At 43.8% G+C, this 24,474-nt stretch overlaps 1 protein-coding gene across 1 annotated transcript in view; it reads left to right on the top strand.

Moving 5' to 3' along the window:
• LOC115154338 (coxsackievirus and adenovirus receptor homolog) overlaps positions 1–24,474 on the top strand; it is a 102,037-nt gene that overhangs the window by 67,637 nt on the left and 9,926 nt on the right. The window contains exon 3 of the mRNA XM_029700478.1: positions 17,794–17,998. Coding sequence (XP_029556338.1) covers positions 17,794–17,998 — 205 coding nt within the window. The remainder of the gene's footprint in view (positions 1–17,793; positions 17,999–24,474) is intronic.

Raw genomic sequence — 24,474 nt, 5'->3', positions numbered from 1 at the left:
GATAAAGCAAAGCAGTGAGACAAAAACAACAGCAGAGTTACACATAAACAAACGTACAGTCAATAACACAATAGAAAAGAAAAATAGAAAAATCTATGTACTGTGTGTGCAAATGTAGGGAGGTAAGCCATAGAGGCGAAATAATTACAATTTAGCATTAATACTGGAGTGATGGATGTGCAGATGATCATGTGCAAGTAGAGATACTGGGGTGCAAAAGAGCAAGAGGGTAAGTAATAATATGGGTGTGAGGTAATTGGGTGTGCTATTTACAGATTGGCTATGTACAGGTAAAGTGATAGGTAAGCTACTCTGATAGCTGATGCTTAAAGTTAGAGAGGGAGATATAAGTCTCCAGCTTCAGAGATTTTTGCAATTCGTTCCAGTCATTGGCAGCAGAGAACTGGAAGGAAAGGCGGCCAAAGGAAGTGTTGCCTTTGGGGATGACCAGTGCAATATACCTGCTGGAGCGCGTGCTACGGGTGGGTGTTGCTATGGTGAACAGTGAGCTGAGATAAGGTGGGGCTTTACCTGGCAAAGACCTATAGATGACCTGGAGTCAGTGGGTTTGGCGACTGATATGTAGTGAGAGCCAGCCAACGAGAGCATACAGATCGCAGTGGTGGGTAGTATATGGGGCTTTGGTGACAAAACGGATGGCACTGTAATAGACTACGTCCAGTTTGCTGAGTAGAGTGTTGGGGGCTATTTTGTAAATGGCATCCCCAAAGTCATGGATCAGTAGATAAGTCAGTTTGACGAGGGTATGTTTGGCAGCATGAGTGAAGTAGGCTTTGTTGCGAAATAGGAAGCCGATTCTAGATGTCATTTTGGATTGGAGATGCTTAATGTGAGTCTGGAAGGAGAGTTTACAGTCTAACCAGACACCTAGATATTTGTAGCTGTCCACATATTCTAGGTCAGAACCGTCCAGAGTAGTGATGCTAGTCGGGCGAGAGGGTGCGGGCAGCAATCGGTTGAAGAGCATGCACTTAGTTTTACTAGCATTTAAAAGCAGTTGGAGGCCACGGAAGGAGTGTTGTATGGCGTTGAAGTTCGTTTTGGAGGTTTGTTAGCACAGTGTCCGAAGAAGGGCCAGATGTATACAGAATGGTGTCGTCTGCATAGAGGTGGATCAGAGAATCACCAGCAGCAAGAGCGACATCATTGATATATACAGAGAAAAGAGTCGGCCCGAGAATTTAACCCTGTGGCACCCCCAAAGAAAATGCCAGAGGTCCAGACAACAGGCCCTCCGATCTGACACACTGAACCCTGTCTGAGAAGTAGTTGGTGATCCAGACGAGGCAGTCATTTGAGAAGCCAAGGCTATTGAGTCTGCCGATAAGAATGTGGTGATTGACAGAGTCGAAAGCCTTGGCCAGGTCGATGAATATGGCTGCACAGTTCGGTCTTTTATCGATGGCGGTTATGATATCGTTTAGGACCTTGAGCGTGGCTGAGGTGCACCCATGACCAGCTAGGAAGATTGCATAGTGGAGAAGGTACTTTTGGATTCGAAATGGTTGGTGATCTGTTTGTTAACTTGGCTTTCAAAGATTTTAGAAAGGCAGGGCAGGATGGATGTAGGTCTGTAACAGTTTGGGTCTAGAGTGTCTCCGCCTTTGAAGAGGGGGATGACCGCGGCAGCTTTCCAATCTTTGGGGATCTCAGACGATATGAAAGAGGTTGAATAGGCTAGTAATAGAGGTTGCATCAATTTTGGCAGAGAGGAAAAGAGAGAAAGAGAGGGTCCAGATTGTCTAGCCCAGCTGAATTGTAGGGATCCAGATTTTGCAGCTCTTTCAGAACATCAGCTGTCTGGATTTGGGTGGAGGAGAAGCAGGAGGGGGCTTGGGCAAGTTGCTGCAGGGGGTGCTGAGATGTTGGTAGGGGTTAGAGGTCGACCGATTAATCGGAATGGCCGATTAATTAGGGCCGATTTCAAGTTTTCATAACAATCGGAAATCGTTTTTTTTGGACACCGATTTGACCGATTTAAAAAATATATATATATTTACATTTTTTTCCTTCTTTTTTTCACACCTTTATTTAACTAGGCAAGTCAGTTAAGAACATATTTCTTATTTTCAATGACGGCCTAGGAACGGTGGGTTAACTGCCTTGTTCAGGGGAAGAACGACTGATTTTTACCTTGTCAGCTCGGGGACTCAATCTTGCAACCTTACGGTTAACTAGTCCAATGCTCTTAACCACCTGCTTTACATTGCACTCCACGAGGAGCCTGCCTGTTACATGAATGCAGTAAGAAGCCAAGGTAAGTTGCTAGCTAGCATTAAACGTATCTTATAAAAACAATCAATCAATCATAATCACTAGTTAACTACACATGGTTGATGATATTACTAGTTTATCTAGCCTGTCCTGCGTTGCATATAATCGCTTAGGTACACGTTGCTCCAACGTTGCGCCACTTCTCTCTTGAGTCTGGGTATATGCAGCAGTTTGGGCCGCCGCGAACTGTGTGAAGACTATTTCTTCCTAACAAAGACAGACGACTTCGCCAAACGGGGGATGATTTAACAAAAGCGCATTTGCGAAAAAAGCACAATTGTTGCACGAATGTACCTAACCATAAACATCAATGCCTTTCTTAAAATCAATACACAGAAGTATATATTTTTAAACCTGCATATTTAGCTATAAAAAAATCCAGGTTAGCAGGTAATATTAACCAGGTGAAATTGTGTCACTTCTCTTGCGTTCAATGCACGCAGAGTCAGGGTATATGCAACAGTTTGGGCCGCCTGGCTCGTTGCGAACTAATTTGCCAGAATTTTACGTAATTATGACATAACATTGAAGGTTGTGCAATGTAACAGCAATATTTAGACTTATGGATGCCACCAGTTAGATTAAAATACGGAACGGTTCCGTATTTCACTGAAAGAATAAACGTGATAGTTTCCGGATTCGACCATATTAATGACCTAAGGCTCGTATTTCTGTGTGTTATGTTATAATTAAGTCTATGATTTGATAGAGCAGTCTGACTGAGTGATGGTAAGCACCAGCAGGCTCGTAAGCATTCATTCAAACAGCACTTTCGTGCATTTTGCCAGCAGCTCTTCGCAATGCTTCAAGCATTGCACTGTTTATGACTTCAAGCCTATCAACTCCCGAGATTAGTCTGGTGTAACCCATGTGAAATGGCTAGCTAGTTAGCGTTTCAAACGTCACTTGCTCTGCATGGGTAACGCTGCTTCGAGGGTGGCTGTTGTCGATGTGTTCCTGGTTCGAGCCCAGGTAGGAGCGAGGAGAGGGACGGAAACTATACTGTTACACTGGCAATACTAAATTGCCTATAAGTACATCCAATAGTCAAAGGTATATGAAATACAAATCGTATAGAGAGAAATAGTCCTATAATTCCTATAATAACTACAATGTAAAACTTCTTACCTGGGAATATTGAAGACTCGTTAAAAGGAACCACCAGCTTTCATATGTTCTCATGTTCTGAGCAAGGAACTTAAACGTTAGCTTTCTTACATGGCACATATTGCACTTTTACTTTCTTCTCCAACACTTTGTTTTTGCATTATTTAAACCAAATTGAACATGTTTCATTAATTATTTGAGGCTAAATAGATTTTATTGATGTATTATATTAAGTTAAAATAAGTGTTCATTCAGTATTGTTGTAATTGTCATTATTAAAAATAAAAATAAAAAAATCGGGCTATTTAATAGGTATCGTTTTTTTTTGGTCCTCCAATAATCGGTATTGGTATCGGCGTTGAAAGATCATAATTGGTCGACCTCCAGTAGGGATAGCCAGGTGGAAAGCATGGCTAGCCATAGAAAAATGCTTATTGAAATGATCAATTATCGTAGATTTATCGGTGGTGACAGATTTTCCTATCCTCAGTGCAGTGGGCAGCTGGGAGGAGGTGCTCTTATTCTCCATGGACTTTACAGTGTCCCAAAACTTTTTGGAATTAGTGCTACAGGAAGCAAATTTCTGTTTCATAAAGCTAGCCTAAGCTTTCCTAACTGCCTGAGTATATTGGTTCCTGACTTCCCTGAAAAGTTGCATATCGCGGGGGCTATTCGATGCTAATGCAGAACGCCACAGGATGTTTTTGTGCTGGTTAAGGGCAGTCAAGTCTGGGGTGAACCAAGGGCTATATTTGTTCTTAGTTCTACATTTTTTGAATGGGGCGTGCTTATTTAAGATGGAGAGGAAAGAACTTTTGAAGAGCAACCAGGCATCCTCTACTGACGGGATGAGGTCAATATCCTTCCAGGATACCCGGGCCAGGTCGATTAGAAAGGCCTGCTCGCTGAAGTGTTTTAGGGAGTGTGATGAGGGGTGGTCGTTTGACCGCGGACCCATTTCGCAGGCAATGAGGCAGTGATTGCTGAGATCCTGGTTGAAGACAGCAGAGGTGTATTTAGAGGGCAAGTTGGTCAGGATGATATCTAAGAGGGTGCCCATGGTTACGGATTTTGGGTTGTACCTGGTAGGTTCCTTGATAATTTGTGTGAGTTTGAGGGAATCTAGTTTAGATTGTAGGATGGCCAGGGTGTTAAGCATGTCCCAGTTTAGGTCAACCAAACATTACAAACTCTGAAGAAAGATGGGGGGCGATCAATTCACATATGGTGTACAGGGCACAGCTGGGGGCTGAAGGGGGTCTATAACAAGCGGCAACGGTGAGAGAATTGTTTCTGGAAAGGTGTATTTTTCAAAGTAGAAGCTCGAATAGTTTGGGCACAGACCTGGATAGTATGACAGAACTCTGCAGGCAATCTCTGCAGTAGATTGCAACTCCGCCCCCTTTGGCAGTTCTATCTTGTCGGAAAATGTTATAGTTAGGGATGGAAATTTCTGGATTTTTGGTGGCCTTCCTAAGCCAGGATTCAGACACGGCTAGGACATCGGTGTTGGCGGAGTGTGTTAAAGCAGTGAATAAAACAAACTTAGGGAGGAGGCTTCTAATGTTAACATGCATGAAACCAAGGCTTTTACGGTTACAGAAGTCAACAAATGAGAGCGCCTGGGGAACGGGAGGGATGCTTGGTGCTACAGGGCCTGTGTTAACCTCTACATCACCAGAGGAGGAGTAGGATTAGAGTATGGCTAAAGGCTTAAAGAACTGGTTGTCTAGTGCGTTCGGAACAAAGAGTAAAAGGAGCAGATTTCTGGGCACGGAAGAATAGATTCAAGGCATAATGTGCAGACAAGGGTATGGTAGGATGTGAGTACAGTGGAGGTAAGCCTAGGCATTGAGTGATGATGAGAGGTTTTGTCTCTAGAGGCACCATTTAAGCCAGGTGAGGTCACCGCATGTGGGGGGTGGAACAAAAGGGCTAGCTAAGGCATATTGAGCAGGGCTGGAGGCTCTACAGTGAAATAAGACAAAAATCACTAACCAAAACAGCAATAGACAAAGCATATTGACATTAGGGAGAGGCATCATAGGGTCCAGTGAGTAGCTAGGCAAGCTGGAGGCACGGCGATTCAGACAGCTAGCAGGCCGGGGCTAGCAGATGGGCCTCTGGGACGTTGCAACGGAAGAGTCTGAATTATCTACATGTAGGTGGAGTTATTAAAGTGGCTATGCATAGATAATAACAGAGTAGTGGGGGGGGGGGGGGAGTAGCTATTTGAGTAGCTATTTGATTACCTGTTCAGGAGTCTTATGTCTTGGGGGTAGAAGCTGTTTAGAAGCCTCTTGGACCTAGACTTGGCGCTCCGGTATTGCTTGCCATGCGGTAGCAGAGAGAACAGTCTATGACTAGGGTGGCTGGAGTTTTTGCAATTTTTAGGGGCCTTCCTCTGACACCTCCTGGTATAGAGGTCCTGGATGGCATAAAGCTTGGCCCCGGTGATGTCCTGGGCCGTACGCACCCTCTGTAGTGCCTTGCGATCGGAGGCCGAGCAGTTGCCATACCAGGCAGTGATGCAACCCGTCAGGATGCTCTCTGGTGCAGCTGTAGAACCTTTTGATAATCTGAGGACCCATGCCAAATCTTTTCAGTCTCCTGAGGGTGAATAGGCTTTGTCGTGCCCTCTTCACAACTGTTTTGGTGTGCTTGGACCATGTTAGTTTGTTGGTGATGTGGACAACAAGGAACTCGAAGCTCTCGACCTGCTCCTCTACAGCTCCGTCGATGAGAATGGGGGTGTGCTCGGTCCTCCTTTTCCTGAAGTCCACAATCATCTCCTTTGTCTTGATCACATTGAGGGAGAAGTTGTTGTCCTGGCACCACACGATCAGGTCTCTGACCTCCTTCCTATAGGCTGTCTCATTGTTGTCAATGATCAGGCCTACCACTGTTGTATCATCGGCAAACTTAATGATGGTATTAGTCGTGCCTGGCCATGCAGTCATGAGTGAACAGTGAGTACAGGAGGGGACTGAGCACCCACCCCTGAGGTGTCCCCGTGTTGAGGATCAGTGTGGCGGATGTGTTGTTACCTACCCTTACCACCTGGGGGCTTCCCGTCAGGAAGTCCAGGATCCTGTTGCAGAGGGAGGTGTTGAGTCTCAGGATCCTTACCTTCGTGAGTAGCTTTGAGGGCACTATAGTGTTGAACTCTGAGCTGTAGTCAATGAATAGCATTCCAGGTGGGAAAGGGCAGTGTGGAGTACAATAGAGATTGCGTGATCTGTTGGTGTGATATGCAAATTGGAGTGGGTAGAGGTCGACCGATTATGATTTTTCATCTCTGATACCGATTTATTGGAGGACCAAAAAATTACGATACCAATTAAACGGCCGTTTTTTTGTTTTTTTATATATATATTTTTTCATTTCGATTGATTGATTTTCAAAAAAATTGTGTATGTATATTTGTAATACTGACAATTACAACAATACTGAATGAACACTTGTATTTGAAATTAATATAAACATAAATAAAATCAATTTAGTCTCAAATAAATAACGAAACGTGTCCAATTTGGTTTAAATAATGCAAAAACAAAGTGTTGGAGAAGAAAGTAAAAGTGCAGTATGTGCCATGTAAAAAAGCTAACGTTTAAGTTCCTTCATCAGAACATGAGAACATATGAAAGCTGGTGGATCCTTTTAACATGAGTCTTCAATATTCCCAGTTAAGAAGTTTTAGGTCTTTTCTCTCTATACCGTTTGTATTTAAATACCTTTGACTTTTGGATGTTCTTATAGGCACTATAGTATTGCCAGCTTATCTCGGTAGTTGATAGGCTTGAAGTCATAAACAGCGCTGTGCTTCAAGCATTGCGAAGAGCTGCTGGCAAACGCAAGAAAGTGCTGTTTAACCTGTTGGGGATAGGGGGCAGTATTTGCACGGCCGGATAAAAAACGTATCCGATTTAATCTGGTTACTACTCCTGCCCAGTAACTAGAATATGCATTTAATTATTGGCTTTGGATAGAAAACACCCTAAAGTTTCTAGAAATGTTTGAATGGTGTCTGTGAGTATAACAGAACTCATATGGCAGGCAAAAACCTGAGAAGATTCCTTACAGGAAGTGGCCTGTCTGACCATTTCTTGCCCTCCTTGATCATCTCTAACAAAACAGGGGATCTCTGGCATGACGTGACACTTCCTACGGCTCCCATAGGCTCTCAGAACCCGGGAAAAAGCTGAATGACGTAATTCCAGGCCCAGGCTGAAACACACTAGCGCTTTTGGCAAGTGCTCTATCAGAGGGCCATCAGACTGAGGCTCGTGCATGAGGGGATCCCATGCTTTTACTTTCGCTCTCTTTGTAATAATAAAAAAGATTTTTACGAGAAAAATGGCATAAAAATTGATTTTAAACAGCGGTTGACATGCTTCGAAGTACGGTAATGGAATATTTAGAGAGGTTAATGCTTACGAGTCTGCTGCTGCCTACCACCGCTCAGTCAGACTGCTCTATCAAATGTCAATTCATAGACTTAATTATAATATAATAAACACACAGAAATATGAGCCTTAAGTCATTAATGTAGTTAAATCCGGAAACTATAATTTCGAAAACACGTTTTTTTCTTTCAGTGAAATACGGAACCGTTCTGTATTTTATCGAACGGGTGGCAACCCAAAGTCTAAATATTGCTGTTACATTGCACAACCTTCAATGTTATGTCATAATTATGTAAAATTCTGGCAAATTAATTACGGTCTTTGTTAGGAAGAAATGGTCTTCACACAGTTCGCAACGGCGGCCCAACTACTGCATATACCCTGACATGAATGTCCTTTTTTTAAATCAGCACCCGTTTGGCGAAGTAGGCTGTGATTTGATGATAAATTAACAATTATTTATTATATGCAACGCAGGACAACCATGTATAGTGAACCTCTCTTGGGTCGGGAGCAATATTTTCACCTCCAGATGAAAAGCATGCCCAAAGTAAACTGCCTGTTACTCAGGCCCAGAAGCTAGGATATGCATGTAATTGGTAGATTTAGATAGAAAACACTCAAGTTTCTAAAACTGTTAAATATTGTCTGTGAGTATAACAACTGATATGACAGGCGAAACCCCGAGGACAAACCATCCAGGGATTTTCTTTTTTTTTGAGGTCATATTATTTTCCCATTGTTTTCTATGGGATACCCTTATTATTGGGAACCTGGTTGCAGTTCCTATGGCTTCCACTAGATGTCAACAGTCTTTAGAAATTGTTCGATGTTTTTCTTTTGAGAAATGAAGAAGTAGTCCTATTCATTGTAAGTGTCACTCCAGGTGGAATCTACTGTTTTGGTGCGTGTGAACTGGAACGCGCTTCACGTTGTTTTTATCCGGTATTAGAAACAGTTTATCCCATCTTAAATTGTATCGATTATTTACGTTTTAGGGTACCTGAGGTTGGATTAGGAACGTTGTTTGAAATAAGTTTACAGGTAACTTATTAAATACTTTGTAGGCATGTTGGGCGAGTTGAAACCGGTGTATTTCTGAATCAAACGCGCCAAATAAATTGACATTTTTGGGACATAAAGAAGGACATTATCGAACAAAAGGACCATTTGTGATGTTTCTGGGACATTTTGGAGTGCCAACAGAAGGACTTCAAAGGTAAGGCAGTAATTAAATCACTATTTCTGACTTTTGTGGCACACCTGCCTGGTTGAAATATGATTTTCATGTGTTTGTATGCGGGGCACTGTCCTCAGATTATCACATGGTTTGCTTTCACCGTAAAGCCTTTTTTTAATCTGACACAGCGGCTGGATTATCAAGAAGTTAAGCTTTATTTTGATGTATAACACATATTTTCAAGAATATTTTATGGCAATGTAATCAGCCATAATCGGCGTCCAAAAATGCTGCTTAACAATTGTTATGAAAACTTGAAATCAGCCCTAATTAATTGGCCACCCTCTAGTCTAGGGTTTCTGGGATAATGGTGTTGATGTGAGCCATGACCGGCCTTACAAAGCGTTTCATGGCAACAGACGTGAGTGCTACGGGTCGGTAGTCATTTAGACAGGTTACCTTAGTGTTCTTGGGCACAGGGACTATGGTGGTCTGCTTGAAACATGTTGGTATTACAGACTCAGACAGGGAGAGGTTGAAAATGTCAGTGAAGACACTTGTCAGTTGGTCAGCGCATGCTCAGAGTACATGTCCTGGTAATCCATCTGGCCCAGCGGTCTTACTCACATCGGCTGCGGAGAGTGCGATCACACAGTCGTCCGGAACAGCTGATGATCTCGGGCATTTTTCAGTGTTACTTGCCTCGAAGCGAGCATAGAAGTGGTTTAGCTCATCTGGTAGGCTCGTGTCACTGGGCATCTCTCGGCTGTGCTTCCCCTTGTAGTCTAATAGTTTGCATGCCCTGCCACATCCGACGAGCGTTGGAGCCGGTGTAGTACGATTCGATCTTAGTGCTGTATTGATGCTTTGCCTGTTTGATTGTTCGTCAGAGGGAATAGCGGGATTTCTTATAAGCTTCCGGGTTAGAGTCCCGCTCCTTAAAAGCGGCAGCTCTACCCTTTAGCTCAGTGCGAATGTTGCCTGTAATCCATGGTTTCTGGTTGGGGTATGTACGTACAGTCACTATGGGGACGACATCCTAGACGCACTCTCTCTCTTTGTCCCCCAGGGCTTCAGTTTTTGGCCAGGGCTAGAAGTGGGTCAGTAGGAGCCCTTCCTTAGCTGTTCCTCACCCCATTCCTCTCTCCCTCCATCCCTGCCTCCCACTTCAGTCCGCCCAGCCCAGCCAAGGTTCCAGCCCCTGCCCTGCTCTCTCCTCTACCTCTATTGTCTATGCTAAACTGGGGAGCAGTGCCTCAAGAGACCTCTGTTTTTGTTTTTGACCTACTTCATTTGATTTAGAATGGGAACCACCAATAATTAATTGGTGGGGGTGGAAGTGGCAGATAAAAAATAAATAAACGTATTATAATAGAGCCATCATTGTTATCCCATGTTTGGCATGCTCATGTGGATAGACATGTAACTGTAGAATCCTGTGTGGGTGATTTTCTCATTGTGGTCGCCCTCCCCCTCTCAGCTGTAGACATCATGTTGAGGTCTCCCTCCTCTGTAGCTAGGCTACATTCAGCTCTAGACATGATGTTGTAGTCTCCCTCTGTAGCTAGGCTACATTCAGCTGTAGACATGTTGTGGTCTCCCTTCTCTCTAGCTAGGCTACATTCAGCTGTAGACATCATGTTGTGGTCTCCCTCCTCTCTAGCTAGGCTACAGTCAGCTGTAGACATCATGTTGTAGTCTCCCTCCTCTCTAGCTAGGCTACATTCAGCTGTAGACATCATGTTGTAGTCTCCCTCCTCTCTAGCTAGGCTACATTCAGCTGTAGACATCATGTTGTAGTCTCCCTCCTCTCTAGCTAGGCTACATTCAGCTGTAGACATGTTGTGGTCTCCCTCCTCTCTAGCTAGGCTACATTCAGCTGTAGACAGGTTGTGGTCTCCCTCCTCTCTAGCTAGGCTACATTCAGCTGTAGACATCATGTTGTGGTCTCCCTCCTCTCTAGCTAGGCTACATTCAGCTGTAGACAGGTTGTAGTCTCCCTCCTCTCTAGCTAGGCTACATTCAGCTGTAGACAGGTTGTAGTCTCCCTCCTCTAGCTAGGCTACATTCAGCTGTAGACATCATGTTGTGGTCTCCCTCCTCTCTAGCTAGGCTACATTCAGCTGTAGACATCATGTTGTGGTCTCCCTCCTCTCTAGCTAGGCTACATTCAGCTGTAGACAGGTTGTAGTCTCCCTCCTCTCTAGCTAGGCTACATTCAGCTGTAGACATCATATTGTGGTCTCCCACCACAATCTCACCAGACCATTCCTTCATTCACAACGACCAATCTTCATCTGAGCGGGTAGATATTAATTGACCAATCAGAAGGGCACTCGGTGCATACACACACAGCCTCCTTGTGCCCTGATGGGGTGATGTCATGTGTATTATCAGCAATTAGTGGCCTGTTAATAAGTCCACTGGCTGCAGGGCTGGCTTAGTGTGTGTGACCGTGCCCAGTAGGATTAGTGCTGGTAGACCAGGGCCACGCTGGACTACTGGACGTGCAGTACTGATCTACTCTTCTAGGAGAGGAGAGGGAGAAAGGAGAAGAGGATGGGATGGGATAGCTGACGAAAGGAGAGAAGGGGAGGGAGTGATTGAGATGGTGATGTGGGAGAGGAGTGTGAAAAGGAACACTGTAGAAGAGGGAAGGAGGAGGGTGGCACTTAACTGTTCCCCAGAGAGCTCTAGAGGTTCATAACTGATATGGAGTTCTCAGTGAGAGGGCTTAGGATGACCAGGAGGAGGATGACCCAACCATCCATCACATAGAGAGGGTTATACTCGCTGTTAACCTAGTAATACTATAAGGACGACTGACAGTATCAGGACGGACAGACCTCTAATAACGTCAGTCGTCATTGGATGTTTCCTCAACGGACCGCCCCTATGACAAATTACTATTAGTTTCTTTACTGCACAGTCAAACTGACATTTTTGTGTTCATAAAGTAGCAAAAAACAATGCACCGCTTACATCAGATACTCTATTTAGAGGTTTGGGAATCGTGGTCTGTTGGTATAGCATTGTCCTACAGGCTTTATGGAGCCAGTGAAGCATAGCTAATGCACTGCTTACATGCCTACTGTAATAGTTCATTAGCATTTGGCTCTCGTCACGGGAATACACTACAGATAGGCTGGAAGCAGGGTAACTACAATCATGATAAAAATGTATGAATGGTAGTTGCCTATAGTGCTTTAGTCTTGAAAGTAGTTGGGAGAATAGAACACTGTATAGCTGCTTCAAATTCCTGGTGGGCTGATAAAAACGTTGTGTCCTTGAAAGCACTAGAGCTTTGTTTACTAAAGAAAGTCCAAGTGTAGTGGTTCAGGTTTAACCTTGAGAATACATTTGGAGTGGAGGTACTTTTCTGGAACGGACTATAGAGGCATGGCTGAGTCAGTAGAAAAGCCTGTCTTTACCAAAGACACAACAACACTGTTGCCGGAGTAAGACCGACAGGGAAATTGAATGTACACAGGTGACGCCACTCCCTGTTTGCCTCAAATTAGCCCCTCCCCTCACACATGATGATGACATCATCTTTAAATGGCCCCATGTAAATAACCTAACATTTGTCTTATTCCTGCTGCTGCTGCTACAGCTGTTGCAAGTATAATAGAGGTATTTTCACTTCTGCACTTTTTAGTATTTTCTTTAATAGTTCATTACTATGTAAGGTGACTGACTAAGTGTCCATTACAAGTGCAAAATAAAGTTGTCCACAGAGACTTTGTCTGACCTCACCAGATGGATACTGGTCTACCTGTTCTGAATCAGCACTCGGGAACGAAAGTGTCCTTGTTTTCAACTGCAGTTGTCTGGTTTTCCCTAATGTCTGCCCTTTGATTTCCAGCCCTCTTGGCATTTTTATAGGATTTGTTTTATGGAGCCACATTCTTTCATGCAGTTAGGACTGGAGTGGGCAATTTTTTTTCAAACTTATGGGTATGCCATACATTATCTTGATTTTAACATTTTCTCAAAATAAGTTTTGATGCGCAATTAAAGGTCAAACTGCATTTCAAACAGTCTAATAATAATCTAATAAATTTAGGGGTTGTAAAATTATACCTAGGCTAAATAGAAGCCTTCTACAACCATAAGACCCACTAACAATTTAATTATTTTATCAAAATAGTTGAACCTGCTTTTTTCCAATAATCACTGATCTGGCTTTCAAGTCTATGAAAATGCCCTTTTTGTTACAAATTTAACCAGAGCCATGCAAAAAGCACATCCACTAATAATCACTAACTTCTTGTAGCAGGCATTATAGAAAATGAACACAGGTCTCATAAACAATCTCTCAAGCACAAGCCCACGTGCTAGTGAGTAGTCAGCTAATCTTTATATTTAAAGTCTAGCCAACTTGGATCTATTTGCTTGCTAACAAGGTAGAACAGTTGAACTGTTATGGACACACACTCCTGTCTGTCTCCAACTGTTTGAACAACAGCTTGTTCACCTTGTTTTAGATATTGTTCAAGTGGCCTACCTGAATAGAAATTGTACTTATTTCTCAGAATGAGAACAAGTTGCCAATTTCTTATGATTGTGGATTTTTATGCTTAGTGCACATTTATTAAACAGAGACTGAACAACTAGCACATACGTCTATGGCTAAAATGCTGCTAGCGGTAGGCTACGTGGTACCGCAATGCCGCGTGCGACAAACGGGGCATTAGTTTTCCTGTTCATTGTCTTGGGGTTAAATTCCCCTGTAATTCTCACAGAAACCAGTTTGTCCAATTTATTTTGTTCCTCACTTCCCTGGATGCCACTAGTCTTCCTCAACAAAACATGTCATCTGTCTCATCGCAACCTTTTTAAGTCGCTCCAACAAAACAATTTTGAGGTACATTTACCTAATATTTTCTCATTTTTGAAAAAGTTATATAATTGAATGAAGTTACATCTATAAACTGTTTTATGTATACCAGTAGGGGATCCTAAAGATAAATGGTCAGAGAATAAAAAAATAAAAAAAGTAAATAAAGTATCATTTTAAGTGAGTATGTTTGGGGCAAAATTCCCCCAGGGCAATCAATGCAAGTCAATGGTACCTATATTAGCATATCCCTAATCATCTATAAGTATCTTTAAGTTATACAATACATTTTCAGATTCTTTAGGATGATTTGGACAGGAAGGACTAAATTAAAAAAACATATTTTATAGTGAGGTTATTAATAGTGACTTATGCTGAGCGATTGGGCTCTCGAGTGGCGCAGCGGTCTAAGGCACTGCATCTCAGTGCTTGAGGCGTCACTACAGACACCCTGGTTCAAATCCAGGCTGTATCACAACCGGCTGTGATTGGGAGTCCCATAGGGCGGGGCACAATTGGCCCAGCGTCGTCCAGGTTTAGCCAGTGTAGGCCGTCATTGTAAATAAGAATTTGTTCTTAACTGAATTGCCTAGTTAATTAAATGACTTTTTTTTTGGGGGGGGGGGTCGTTTCAGTTCAATTATATAAAAAAATTATCACAGATTTCTGTTTCAAAAAACGTTAAATGCATTATGTGAGTTGAATGCTGTAACACTGAATAAAACAATGAATCAAAGTCCCATGATGGTAGTGACTGTCCATTACTGCTCATCACTTATTGACCATCATTTATTCACATTACTTTAATAAAAGTATTTTATTTGACTTTCATTCCAAGTAATCTCATCTGTATAGAGCTGCTGTCTGACAAAATCACTATTTTAGTAGTTCTAAGTAAATAAGGCATACTTTTATGAATACCAACTATCAATCAGGTATTTTCAGGCTTACGAAGCAACTGCTTTCGATCCTCCTCGATTGAGGCTTCTATTCTCTGTCTCCGTGTCTGCTCCACACAGACCGGTCAAGTTTATGCAGGTGCGCAATGGGTTATGGTCAATGTAGTTAATTACCACGTTTTCTGCGCCAAACTATGTAGATTATTGGCCTGTACGAAACTACAACTCCCACTACATCGCACTGTTCCGGCTTCATCTGATTTATCTTGACAGAAACTGTACATCGAGCTCACAGGAAAAACTGAACAAAATGAAATTCAAATAATTGAACCAATGTCAGAAAATCCCTCAGCACTAATAGTGAGATGTGCATTGTCATTTTGTTCCGATATTTGATTTATTAAAATAAGATACCTAGACTAGCTTTTAAGCGTCAATTAAAATAAAATGCCAAAATGGCAAAATTAACACACTAATCTTCAGGGAGCATTTTTCCCCATAGATGGTGCCCACTTATTTCTCTTAAAATTAGTTTGCCTAAGGATAGCCAGTATTCACATATCTAAATCTTACCAAACTTTGTTTTTATCTGTCCGTAAATAAACTATTTCCTCAGTTACCCTACTCTCGTTTTAGTAGGGTCGTTTTGGTAAGGTCGTTTTAGTAGGGTCGTTTTGGTAAGGTCGTTTTAGTAGGGTCGTTTTGGTAAGGTCGTTTTAGTAGGGTCTGCTCTGTTGAGAGATGAGACATAAAAACGGTATCGTTAGAAAGGTTAAGTTCTCGTCTAGTACAGTAAAATAAGGTCTAACAGTTTCGGTGTCCATATGACCCATATTTTATTTTTATTTTTTTATTTTTTTATGCTATTGGGCCAAACCTCAAATGCAGAAGGAGAGTTGATACTGCTTGTCAAAGAGGAAGAAGTGATCTTTCGTCTTTGTTGTTGTGAGCGGTAGGGTGAGAGGCTTGGTGTCTGTGTGATTGGCAAGGTGCACAGTGCACACAGCTCAGAAGGAGCGAAGGGGAAGAGACCAAAAAGACAGAACACTCATAAAAACAAAATCGGATTTTCTTGCGATAGTCATTTGGAACATTGTACTAAAACATTACATTCTAATGAATCTGATCAATGCAATATATTGCCCAGCCCTACATGCAGTATGTACGTGTGTCAGTGTGAGACTGAGTGCCTCGTTGCCTGTCTCTACCTCAGTGCCTCGGGCAATTTAATTTCCTCCCCTCCACCTTTCATCTTGTTTTTACTGCCGATGCTCTGATCCCAGTGTTAGTTTAAGGTTTCTGTGTCTCTCCTGGCATCCAGGTGTTATGCATTACAGGTTTAGTGGCTAATACAGTATGTTCAAGATGTATTCTAGCTACACAGCCTTGGCTTGGCAGTCATAGGCTCTACACAAGGATCCCCAGCCGAGCTGCTAGACAACTCGCAGTCCGCCGTCCATCTGGTTCTCTGTTTTTCTCTTCTTTTGCTGCCTCCCAGCCCACCGCCCTCTGTTCTGTTCGTCTATCTATGTTTTCTTCTCCTCTCCAGCCTGGGTTCTCCAGCCTGGGTTCTCCAGCCTGGGCTCTCCAGCCTGGGTTCTCCAGCCTGGGTTCTCCAGCCTGGGTTGTCAGTACGTGTGTATGATGAGGATCACGGCACACACCATTAGCTCCTGTCTCTGACCATCTCCATGGAAAATGGAGAATGATGTGCCTGTTGTCTGCCTGCAGTGTGAGAGAATTACAACTGGAATCCTTTCATTTTTAGTTTGGCCCTCCCTCCCAATCCTTGTTTTCTCTGCCTCTGTGCTTCTCCGGCTAGTTGTCCGTTGGCTCCACCTTGACTCCATCTCCTGGCTTCTCCTCGTCGCTCTGTGTCGGAGGGAAGGGGGAGAGACAGACGAGGGGGTAGGGGAGGTGCAGGAAGGTAGCGCTGGGGGCTGTTGCTGAGCCCAGGGCATAGCTCTCTCTCGGTCTGTGTTGACACAGCAGGTGTTGATTTGACTCCACAGTAGGGCTTTGTTTGTTCCATGCCATACCACAGCTCAGCAGCATGGAAATGAAAGGGCTAAAACAAGCCAGAGCCAGGCACTGCAGGTCGTTAGGGAGATAAGAATGTTACAAACTGACTTACTCTCCCTCAGTATCGGTTGTTTTAGTGAACAAAGACAAGGTGCCCGTTTGCACTCTCTCAATAACAGCTTGGATTATTTCTCCAGGCTTGATTTTTTTGAAAGTTGTAACTCTTGTACATGTAACTGCCGCACTAATTCTCGATTTATTTCTCTCTCCCTCTCTCCTTCCCATCTCTCTCCCTCCCTCCTTCCCATCTCTCTCCCTCCCTCCTTCCCATCTCTCTCCCTCCCTCCTTCCCATCTCTCTCTCTCCCTCCCTCCTTCTCCTGTCTCTCTCTCCCTCCCTCCTTCCCCTGTCTCTCTCTCCCTCCCTCCTTCCCCTGTCTCTCTCTCCCTCCCTCCTTCCCATGTCTCTCCCTCCCTCCCTCCCTCCTTCCCATGTCTCTCCCTCCCTCCCTCCCTCCTTCCCATGTCTCTCCCTCCCTCCCTCCCTCCTTCCCATGTCTCTCCCTCCCTCCCTCCCTCCTTCCCATGTCTCTCCCTCCCTCCCTCCCTCCTTCCCATGTCTCTCCCTCCCTCCCTCCCTCCTTCCCATGTCCTCTCCCTCCCTCCCTCCCTCCTTCCCATGTCTCTCCCTCCCTCCCTCCCTCCTTCCCATGTCTCTCCCTCCCTCCCTCCTTCCCATGTCTCTCCCTCCCATGTCTCTCCCTCCCATGTCTCTCCCTCCCATGTCTCTCCCTCCCATGTCTCTCCCTCCCATGTCTCTCCCTCCCATCTCTCTCCCACCCATGTCTCTCCCTCCCATCTCTCTCCCACCCATGTCTCTCCCTCCCATCTCTCTCCCACCCATGTCTCTCCCCCCCTCCTTCCCTCCCATGTCTCTCCCCCGCTCCTTCCCTCCCATGTCTCTCCCCCCTCCTTCCCACCCGTCTATCCCCCCTCCTTCCCTCCCATGTCTCTCCCCCCCTCCTTCCCATGTCTCCACCTTCAGGTGATCCTGTACTCTGGGGACAGGGCCTATGAGGACTACTACCCTGCAGTGAAGGGGCGAGCCCACTTCAACTCAGCCGACCCTAAGAATGGCGACGCCTCCATCAACTTGACGGGTCTGAGGTCTAGCGACACTGGGACCTATCAGTGCAAGGTGAAGAAGGCCCCGGGCATCCGCAGCAGGAAGATGCTGTTGACCGTCATGGGTGAGTGAGACACCACTGGTGACATTTTAAATCTTAAACAGCCATTACTTTATCTATCTATCTATTGGAGTAAAAACTCCAAACACAATGCCCTTTTAAAGGGTACATGTGGCTGACTAGATAAGTGTTCAATGTAATGCCCCCCTCTAGAATGGTGTGGTGCAGTAGAGGCTGGTGGGGGGGATCTATAGGAGGACGGGCTCATTGTAATGGCTAGAATGGAATTAATGGAACGGTAATTCCATTTTAGCCATTACACTGAGCCTGTCCTTAAATAGCTCCACCCACCAACCTCCCCTGGTGTGGTGGGATGTTTAACCTTCCTAGTGGGGTTATAGATTGCAGCCCCATTCAATCCATAGACTGATAGGAAAGAGCTATGTCACTATTATCAGATGACATCAAACAGCCTACTAATTGCCAATTTAATATAGCTAATTGACAATAGTCTTGTGAAATGTACAGTGCGTACATGACTGATTTGTCATCACTAGGGTGTGAGATAAGCAGAACATGCATAGTGATGATTATACTAATCCAGCTGCTATATACTCACACACTTCCCTGCCTGACGACTCAAACTGAATTCTTCCACTGCTCTGTTTGCTACCTACACTACATGACCAAAGGTATGTGGACACATGCTCGTCGAACATCTCTTTCCAAAATTATGGGCATTAATATGGAGTTTGTCCCCCCCCTTGCTGCTATTACAGCCTCCACTCTTCTGAGAAGGCTTTCCACTAGATGTTGGAACATTGCTGCCGGGTCTTGATTCCATTCAGCCACGAGCGTAAGTGAGGTCGGGCTCTGATGTTGGGCGATTAGGCCTGGCTCGCAGTCGGCGTTCCAATTCATCCCAAATGTGTTCAATGGGGTTGGGGTCAGGGCTCTGTGCAGTCCAGTCAAGTTCTTCCACACCGATCTCGACAAACCATTTTTGTATGGACCTCACTTTGTGCACGTTGGCATTGTCATGCTGAAACAGGAAAGGGCCACAAAGTTGGAAGCAATGAATCGTCTAGAATGTCATTGTATGCTGTAGCGTTAAGATTTCCTTTCACTGGAACTAAGGGGCCTAGCCCGAACCATGTAAAACAGCCCCAGACCATTATTCCTCCTCCACCAAACTTAACAGTTGGCACTATGCATTCGGGCAGGTAGCTTTCTCCTGCCATCTGCCAAACCCAGATTTGTCCGTCAGAATGCCAGATGGTGAAGCGTGATTCGTCACTCCAGAGAACACGTTTCCACTGCTCCAGAGTCCAATGAAGGTGAGCTTTACACCTCTCCGGCTGATGCTTGGTATTGCGCATGGTGATCTTAGGCTTGTGTGCGGCTGCTCGGCCATGGAAACCCATTTCATAAAGCTTCTGACAAACACTTCTTGTCTGTGAGTTTGTGTGGCCTACCACTGAGCCGTAGTTGCTTCTAGATGTTTCCACTTCACTATAACAGTAGTCTTGCCACACAAACTCACACAAAATGCCCTGGTCGGTACCATAATGACGGTACCATATTGAAAGTCACTGAGCTCTTCAGTAAGGCCATTCTACTGCCAATGTTTGTCTATGGAGATTGCATGGCTGTGTGTTTTGATTTTTACACCTGTCAGCAATGGATGTTGCTGAAATAGCCAAATCTACTCATTTGAATTGGTGTCCACATACCTTTGTGTATATATAGTGTACTTCAGTCTGAGACTGCCATCGTTGAAGTCATTTGTGGTGACGTCAAAACGAGGTGTGTTCTACAAAAGAAAGTTAGCAGCGATTGGATCATCTCTAATCAAATCACATTTTATTGGTCACATACACGTGATTAGCAGATGTTATTGTGGGTGTAGCGAAATGCTTGTTCTTCTAGCTCCGACAGTACAGTAATATCTAACAAGTAATATCTAACAAATTACACAACATATACCCAATACACCACACACATCTAAGTAAGAATGAATTAAGACTATATACATATGGACGAGCGATGTCAAAGCGGAACAGACTAAGACACTGTAGAATAGTATAGAAAACAGTATATACATATGAGATTAGTAATGTAAGGTATGTAAACATTAAGTGAATGAGATTCCGTAGAATAGTATAGAAAACAGTATATACAGTTGAAGTCGGAAGTTTACATACACCTTAGCCAAATACATTTAAACTCAGTTTTTTACAATTCCTGACATTTAATCCTAATAAAAATTCCCTGTCTTACGTCAGTTACGATCATCACTTTATTTTAAGAATGTGAAATGTCAGAATAATAGTAGAGAGTGATTTATTTCAGCTTTTATTTATTTTATCACATTCCCAATTGGTCAGAAGTTTACATACACTCAATTAGTATTTGTTAGCATTGCCTTTTAAATTGTTTAACTTGGGTTAAACGTTTCGTGGTAGCCTTCCACGAGCTTCCCACAATAAGTTGGGTGAATTTTGGCACATTCCTCCTGACTTGGCTGGTGTAACTGAGTCAGGTTTGTAGGTCTCCTTGCTCGCACACACTTTTTCAGTTCTGCCCACAAATTTTCTATGTGATTGAGGTCAGGGCTTTGTGATGTCCACTCCAAAACCTTGAATTTGTTGTCCTTAAGCCATTTTGCCACAACTTTGGAAGTATGCTTTGGGTCATTGTCCATTTGGAAGACCCATTTGCGACCAAGCTTTAACTTCCTGACTGATGTCTTGAGATGTTGCTTCAATATATCCACATAATTTTCGTTCCTCATGATGCCATCTATTTTGTGAAGTGCACCAGTCCCTCCTGCAGCAAAGCACCCCCACAACATGATGCTGCCACCTCCATGCTTTGCGGTTGGGATGGTGTTCTTGGGCTTGCAAGCCTCCCTCTTTTTCCTCCAAACATAACAATGGTCATTATGGCCAAGCAGTTCTATTTTTGTTTCATCAGACCAGAGGACATTTGTCCAAAAAGTATGATCTGTGCAGTTGCAAACCGTAGTCTGGATTTTTCATGGCGGTTTTGGAGCAGTGGCTTCTTCCTTGCTGAGTGGCCTTTCAGGTTATGTCGACATAGGACTCGTTTTACTTAAAATGTATTTTGCCTCCTAAGGTTGAAGAGGCTCTGTTGCGCCTTCTTTACCATGCTGTCTGTGTGGGTGGTCCATTTCAGTTTGTCAGTGATGTGTACGCCAAGGAACTTGAAGCTTTCCACCTTCTCCACTGCAGTCCCTTCAATGTAGATAATGAGGTGCACTCTCAGTCCACGATCATCTCCTTTGTTTTGTTGATGTTGAGTGAGGGGTTGTTTTCCAGGCACCACACTCCCAGAGCCCTCCCCACCTCCCTGTAGGCTGTCACCTCATCATTGGTAATCAAGCCTACTACTGTTGTGTTATCTGCAAACTTGATGATTGAGTTGGAGGCATGCTTGGCAACGCAGTCATGGGTGAACAGAGAGTACAGGAGGGGGCTGAGCATGCACCCTTGTGGGGCCCCAGTGTTGAGGATCAGTGGAGTGGAGGTGGTTTCCTACCATCACCACCTGGGGGAGGCCGATCAGGAAGTCCAGTACCCAGTTGCACAGGGCGGGGTTCAGACCCAGGCCCTCAAGCTTAATGATGAGCTTGTAGGGTACTATGGTATTGAATGCTGAGCTATAGTCAATAAACAGCATTCTTACATAGGTATTCCTCTTGTCCAGATGGGATAGGGAAGTGTGCAGAGTGATGGCGATTGCATCGTCTGTGGATCCATTGGGGCAATAAGAAAATTGAAGTGGGTCTAGGGTGGCAGGTAAGGTAGTCAGTTTCTCAAAGCACTTCATGGTGACAGAGGTTAGTGCTATGGGGCGATAGTCAAGTTCAGTTACCTTTGCTTTCTTGGGTACAGGAACAATTGTGGCCGTCTTGAAGCATGTGATGACAGCAGACTGTGATAGGGAGAGATTGAATATGCCTGTAAACACACCAGCCAGCTGGTCTGCGCATGCTCGGAGGACACTGCTAGGGCTGCCGTCTGGTCCGGCAGCCTTACGAGGATTAACGCACTTAAATATCTTACTCACGTCGGCCACAGAGAAGGAGAGCCCACAGTCCTTTGTAGCGGGCTGCGTCAGTGGCACTGTGTAATCCTCAAAGCTTGCCAAGAATGTGTTTAGCCTGTCCGGAAGCAAGACGTCGGTCTCGGTGATGTGGCTGGTTTTTCCTTTTGTCGTCTGTGATTGTCTGTAGTCCCTGCCACATACGTCTGGCGTCTGAGCCGTTGAATTGCGACTCCCCTTTATCTCTATACTAGAGGTCGGCCGATTATGATTTTTTTTACCGCCGATACCGATTATCGGAGGACCCAAAAAAAAGCCGATGCCGATTAATCAGCCTATTTTTTTGGGGGGGGGGGGGGGTAATAATGACAATTACAACAATACTGAATGAACACTTATTTTAACTTAATATAATACATCAATAAAATCTATTTAGCCTCAAATAAATAATGAAACATGTTCAATTTTGTTTAAATAATGCAAAACAAAGTGTTGGAGAAGAAAGTAAAAGTGCAATATGTGCCATGTAAGAAAGCTAATGTTTAAGTGCCTTGCTCAGAACATGGGAACATATGAAAGCTAGTGGTTCCTTTTAACATGAGTCTTCAATATTCCCAGGTAAGAAGTTTTAGGTTGTAGTTATTATAGGACTATTTCTCTCTATACGATTTGTATTTCATATACCTTTGACTATTGGATGTTCTTATAAGCACTTTAGTATTGCCAGTGTAACAGTAAAGCTTCCGTCCCTCTCCTCGCTCCTACCTGGGCTCAAACCAGGAACACATCGACAACAGCCACCCTTGAAGCAGCGTTACCCATGCAGAGGAAGGGAAACAACTACTCCAAGTCTCAGAGCGAGTGACGTTTGAAATGCTATTAGCGTGCACCCGGCTAACTAGCTAGCCATTTCACATCGGTTACACCAGCCTAATCTTGGGAGTTGATAGGCTTGAAGGGGTGGAACGTTCCAACAGGAATCTGTTCCAAAAAACGTAAAGTAAAAGGTTGCCAACCAACAACGCATACAAAGTAGCAACGCATACAAACCTAACTTGCTGCTGAATAGGCATCAACTCACCACGTAGCTTATTCTTAATGTTTGTCCATAGGCAAAAAGACATGTGAGGACAGACATTTTTCAGAATAAACGTGATGAGTGAAAACGCAATGAAATAGACCACACTACCCGGTATCTTATTCTGCCGCTATACAACTTTGTATGCGTTGTTTTTTTGGAAACCTTGTTATTTACGAAGTTTTTGGAATAGATTCCTGTTGGAACGTTCCACAAATTATACCCACCCAGGTTGAAGTCATAAACAGCGCAATGCTTGAAGCACAGCGAAGGGCTGTTTGAATGAATGAATGCTTACGAGCCTGCTGCTGCCTACCACCGCTCAGTCAGACTGCTCTATCAAATCATAGCCTTAATTATAATATAATAAACACACAGAAATACGAGCCTTAGGTCATTAATATGGTCGAATCCGGAAACTATCATCTCGAAAACAAAAGTTTTCTTTCAGTGACATACGGAACCGTTCCGTATTTTATCTAACGGGTGGCTAAGTTAAATATTCCTGTTAGGCATTGATGTTTATGGTTAGGTACATTGGTGCAACGACAGTACTTTTTTCGCAAATGCGCTTGTTAAATCAACACCCGTTTGTCGAAGTAGGCTGTGATTCAATGAAAATTAACAGGCACCGCATCGATTATATGCAACGCAGGACACGTTAGATAAACTAGTAATATCATCAACCATGTGTAGTTAACTAGTGATTATGTTAAGATTGATAGATTTTTATAAGTCTAATGCTAGCTAGCAACTTACCTTTGCTTCTTGCTGCCCTCGCGTAACAGGTAGTCAGCCTGTTAATCCTTGTGGAGTGCAATGTAAGGCAGGTGGTTAGAGCGTTGGACTGGTAACCGAAGGTTGCAAAAACGAATCCCCCCTGAACAAGGCAGTTAACCCCCGTTTCTAGGCCGTCATTGTAAATAAGAATGTGTTCTTAATCTGACTTGCCTAGTTAAATAAAGGTGTAAAAAAATAACTTTAAAAATCGGCAAATCGGTGGCCAAAAAATACCGATTACCGATTTGTTATGAAAACTTGAAATCAGCCCTAATTAATCGGCCATTCCGATTAATCGGTCGACCTCTACTCTATACTGACGTTTAGCTTTGTTACTTCGCGTTGCGGAGTGAATAAACTACACTGTTTATATTCTGCCATATTACCAGTTGCCTTGCCGTGGTTAAATGCAGTGGTTTGCGCTTTCAGTTTTGCGCGAATGCTACCATCTATCCACGGTTTCTGGTTAGGGTAGGTTTTAATAGTCAGAGGGTACTACATCTCCTATACACTTCCTTATAAACTCAGTCACCGTATCCATGTTTGCGTCAAGATTATTTTCGCAAGCTACCTAGAACATATCGCAGTCCACGTGATCAAAACAATCCTGAAG

This window comes from Salmo trutta, chromosome 19 (assembly GCF_901001165.1).
Source record: "Salmo trutta chromosome 19, fSalTru1.1, whole genome shotgun sequence".
Taxonomy (NCBI): domain Eukaryota; kingdom Metazoa; phylum Chordata; class Actinopteri; order Salmoniformes; family Salmonidae; genus Salmo; species Salmo trutta.
This window is presented reverse-complemented; position numbering and strand designations above follow the sequence as displayed.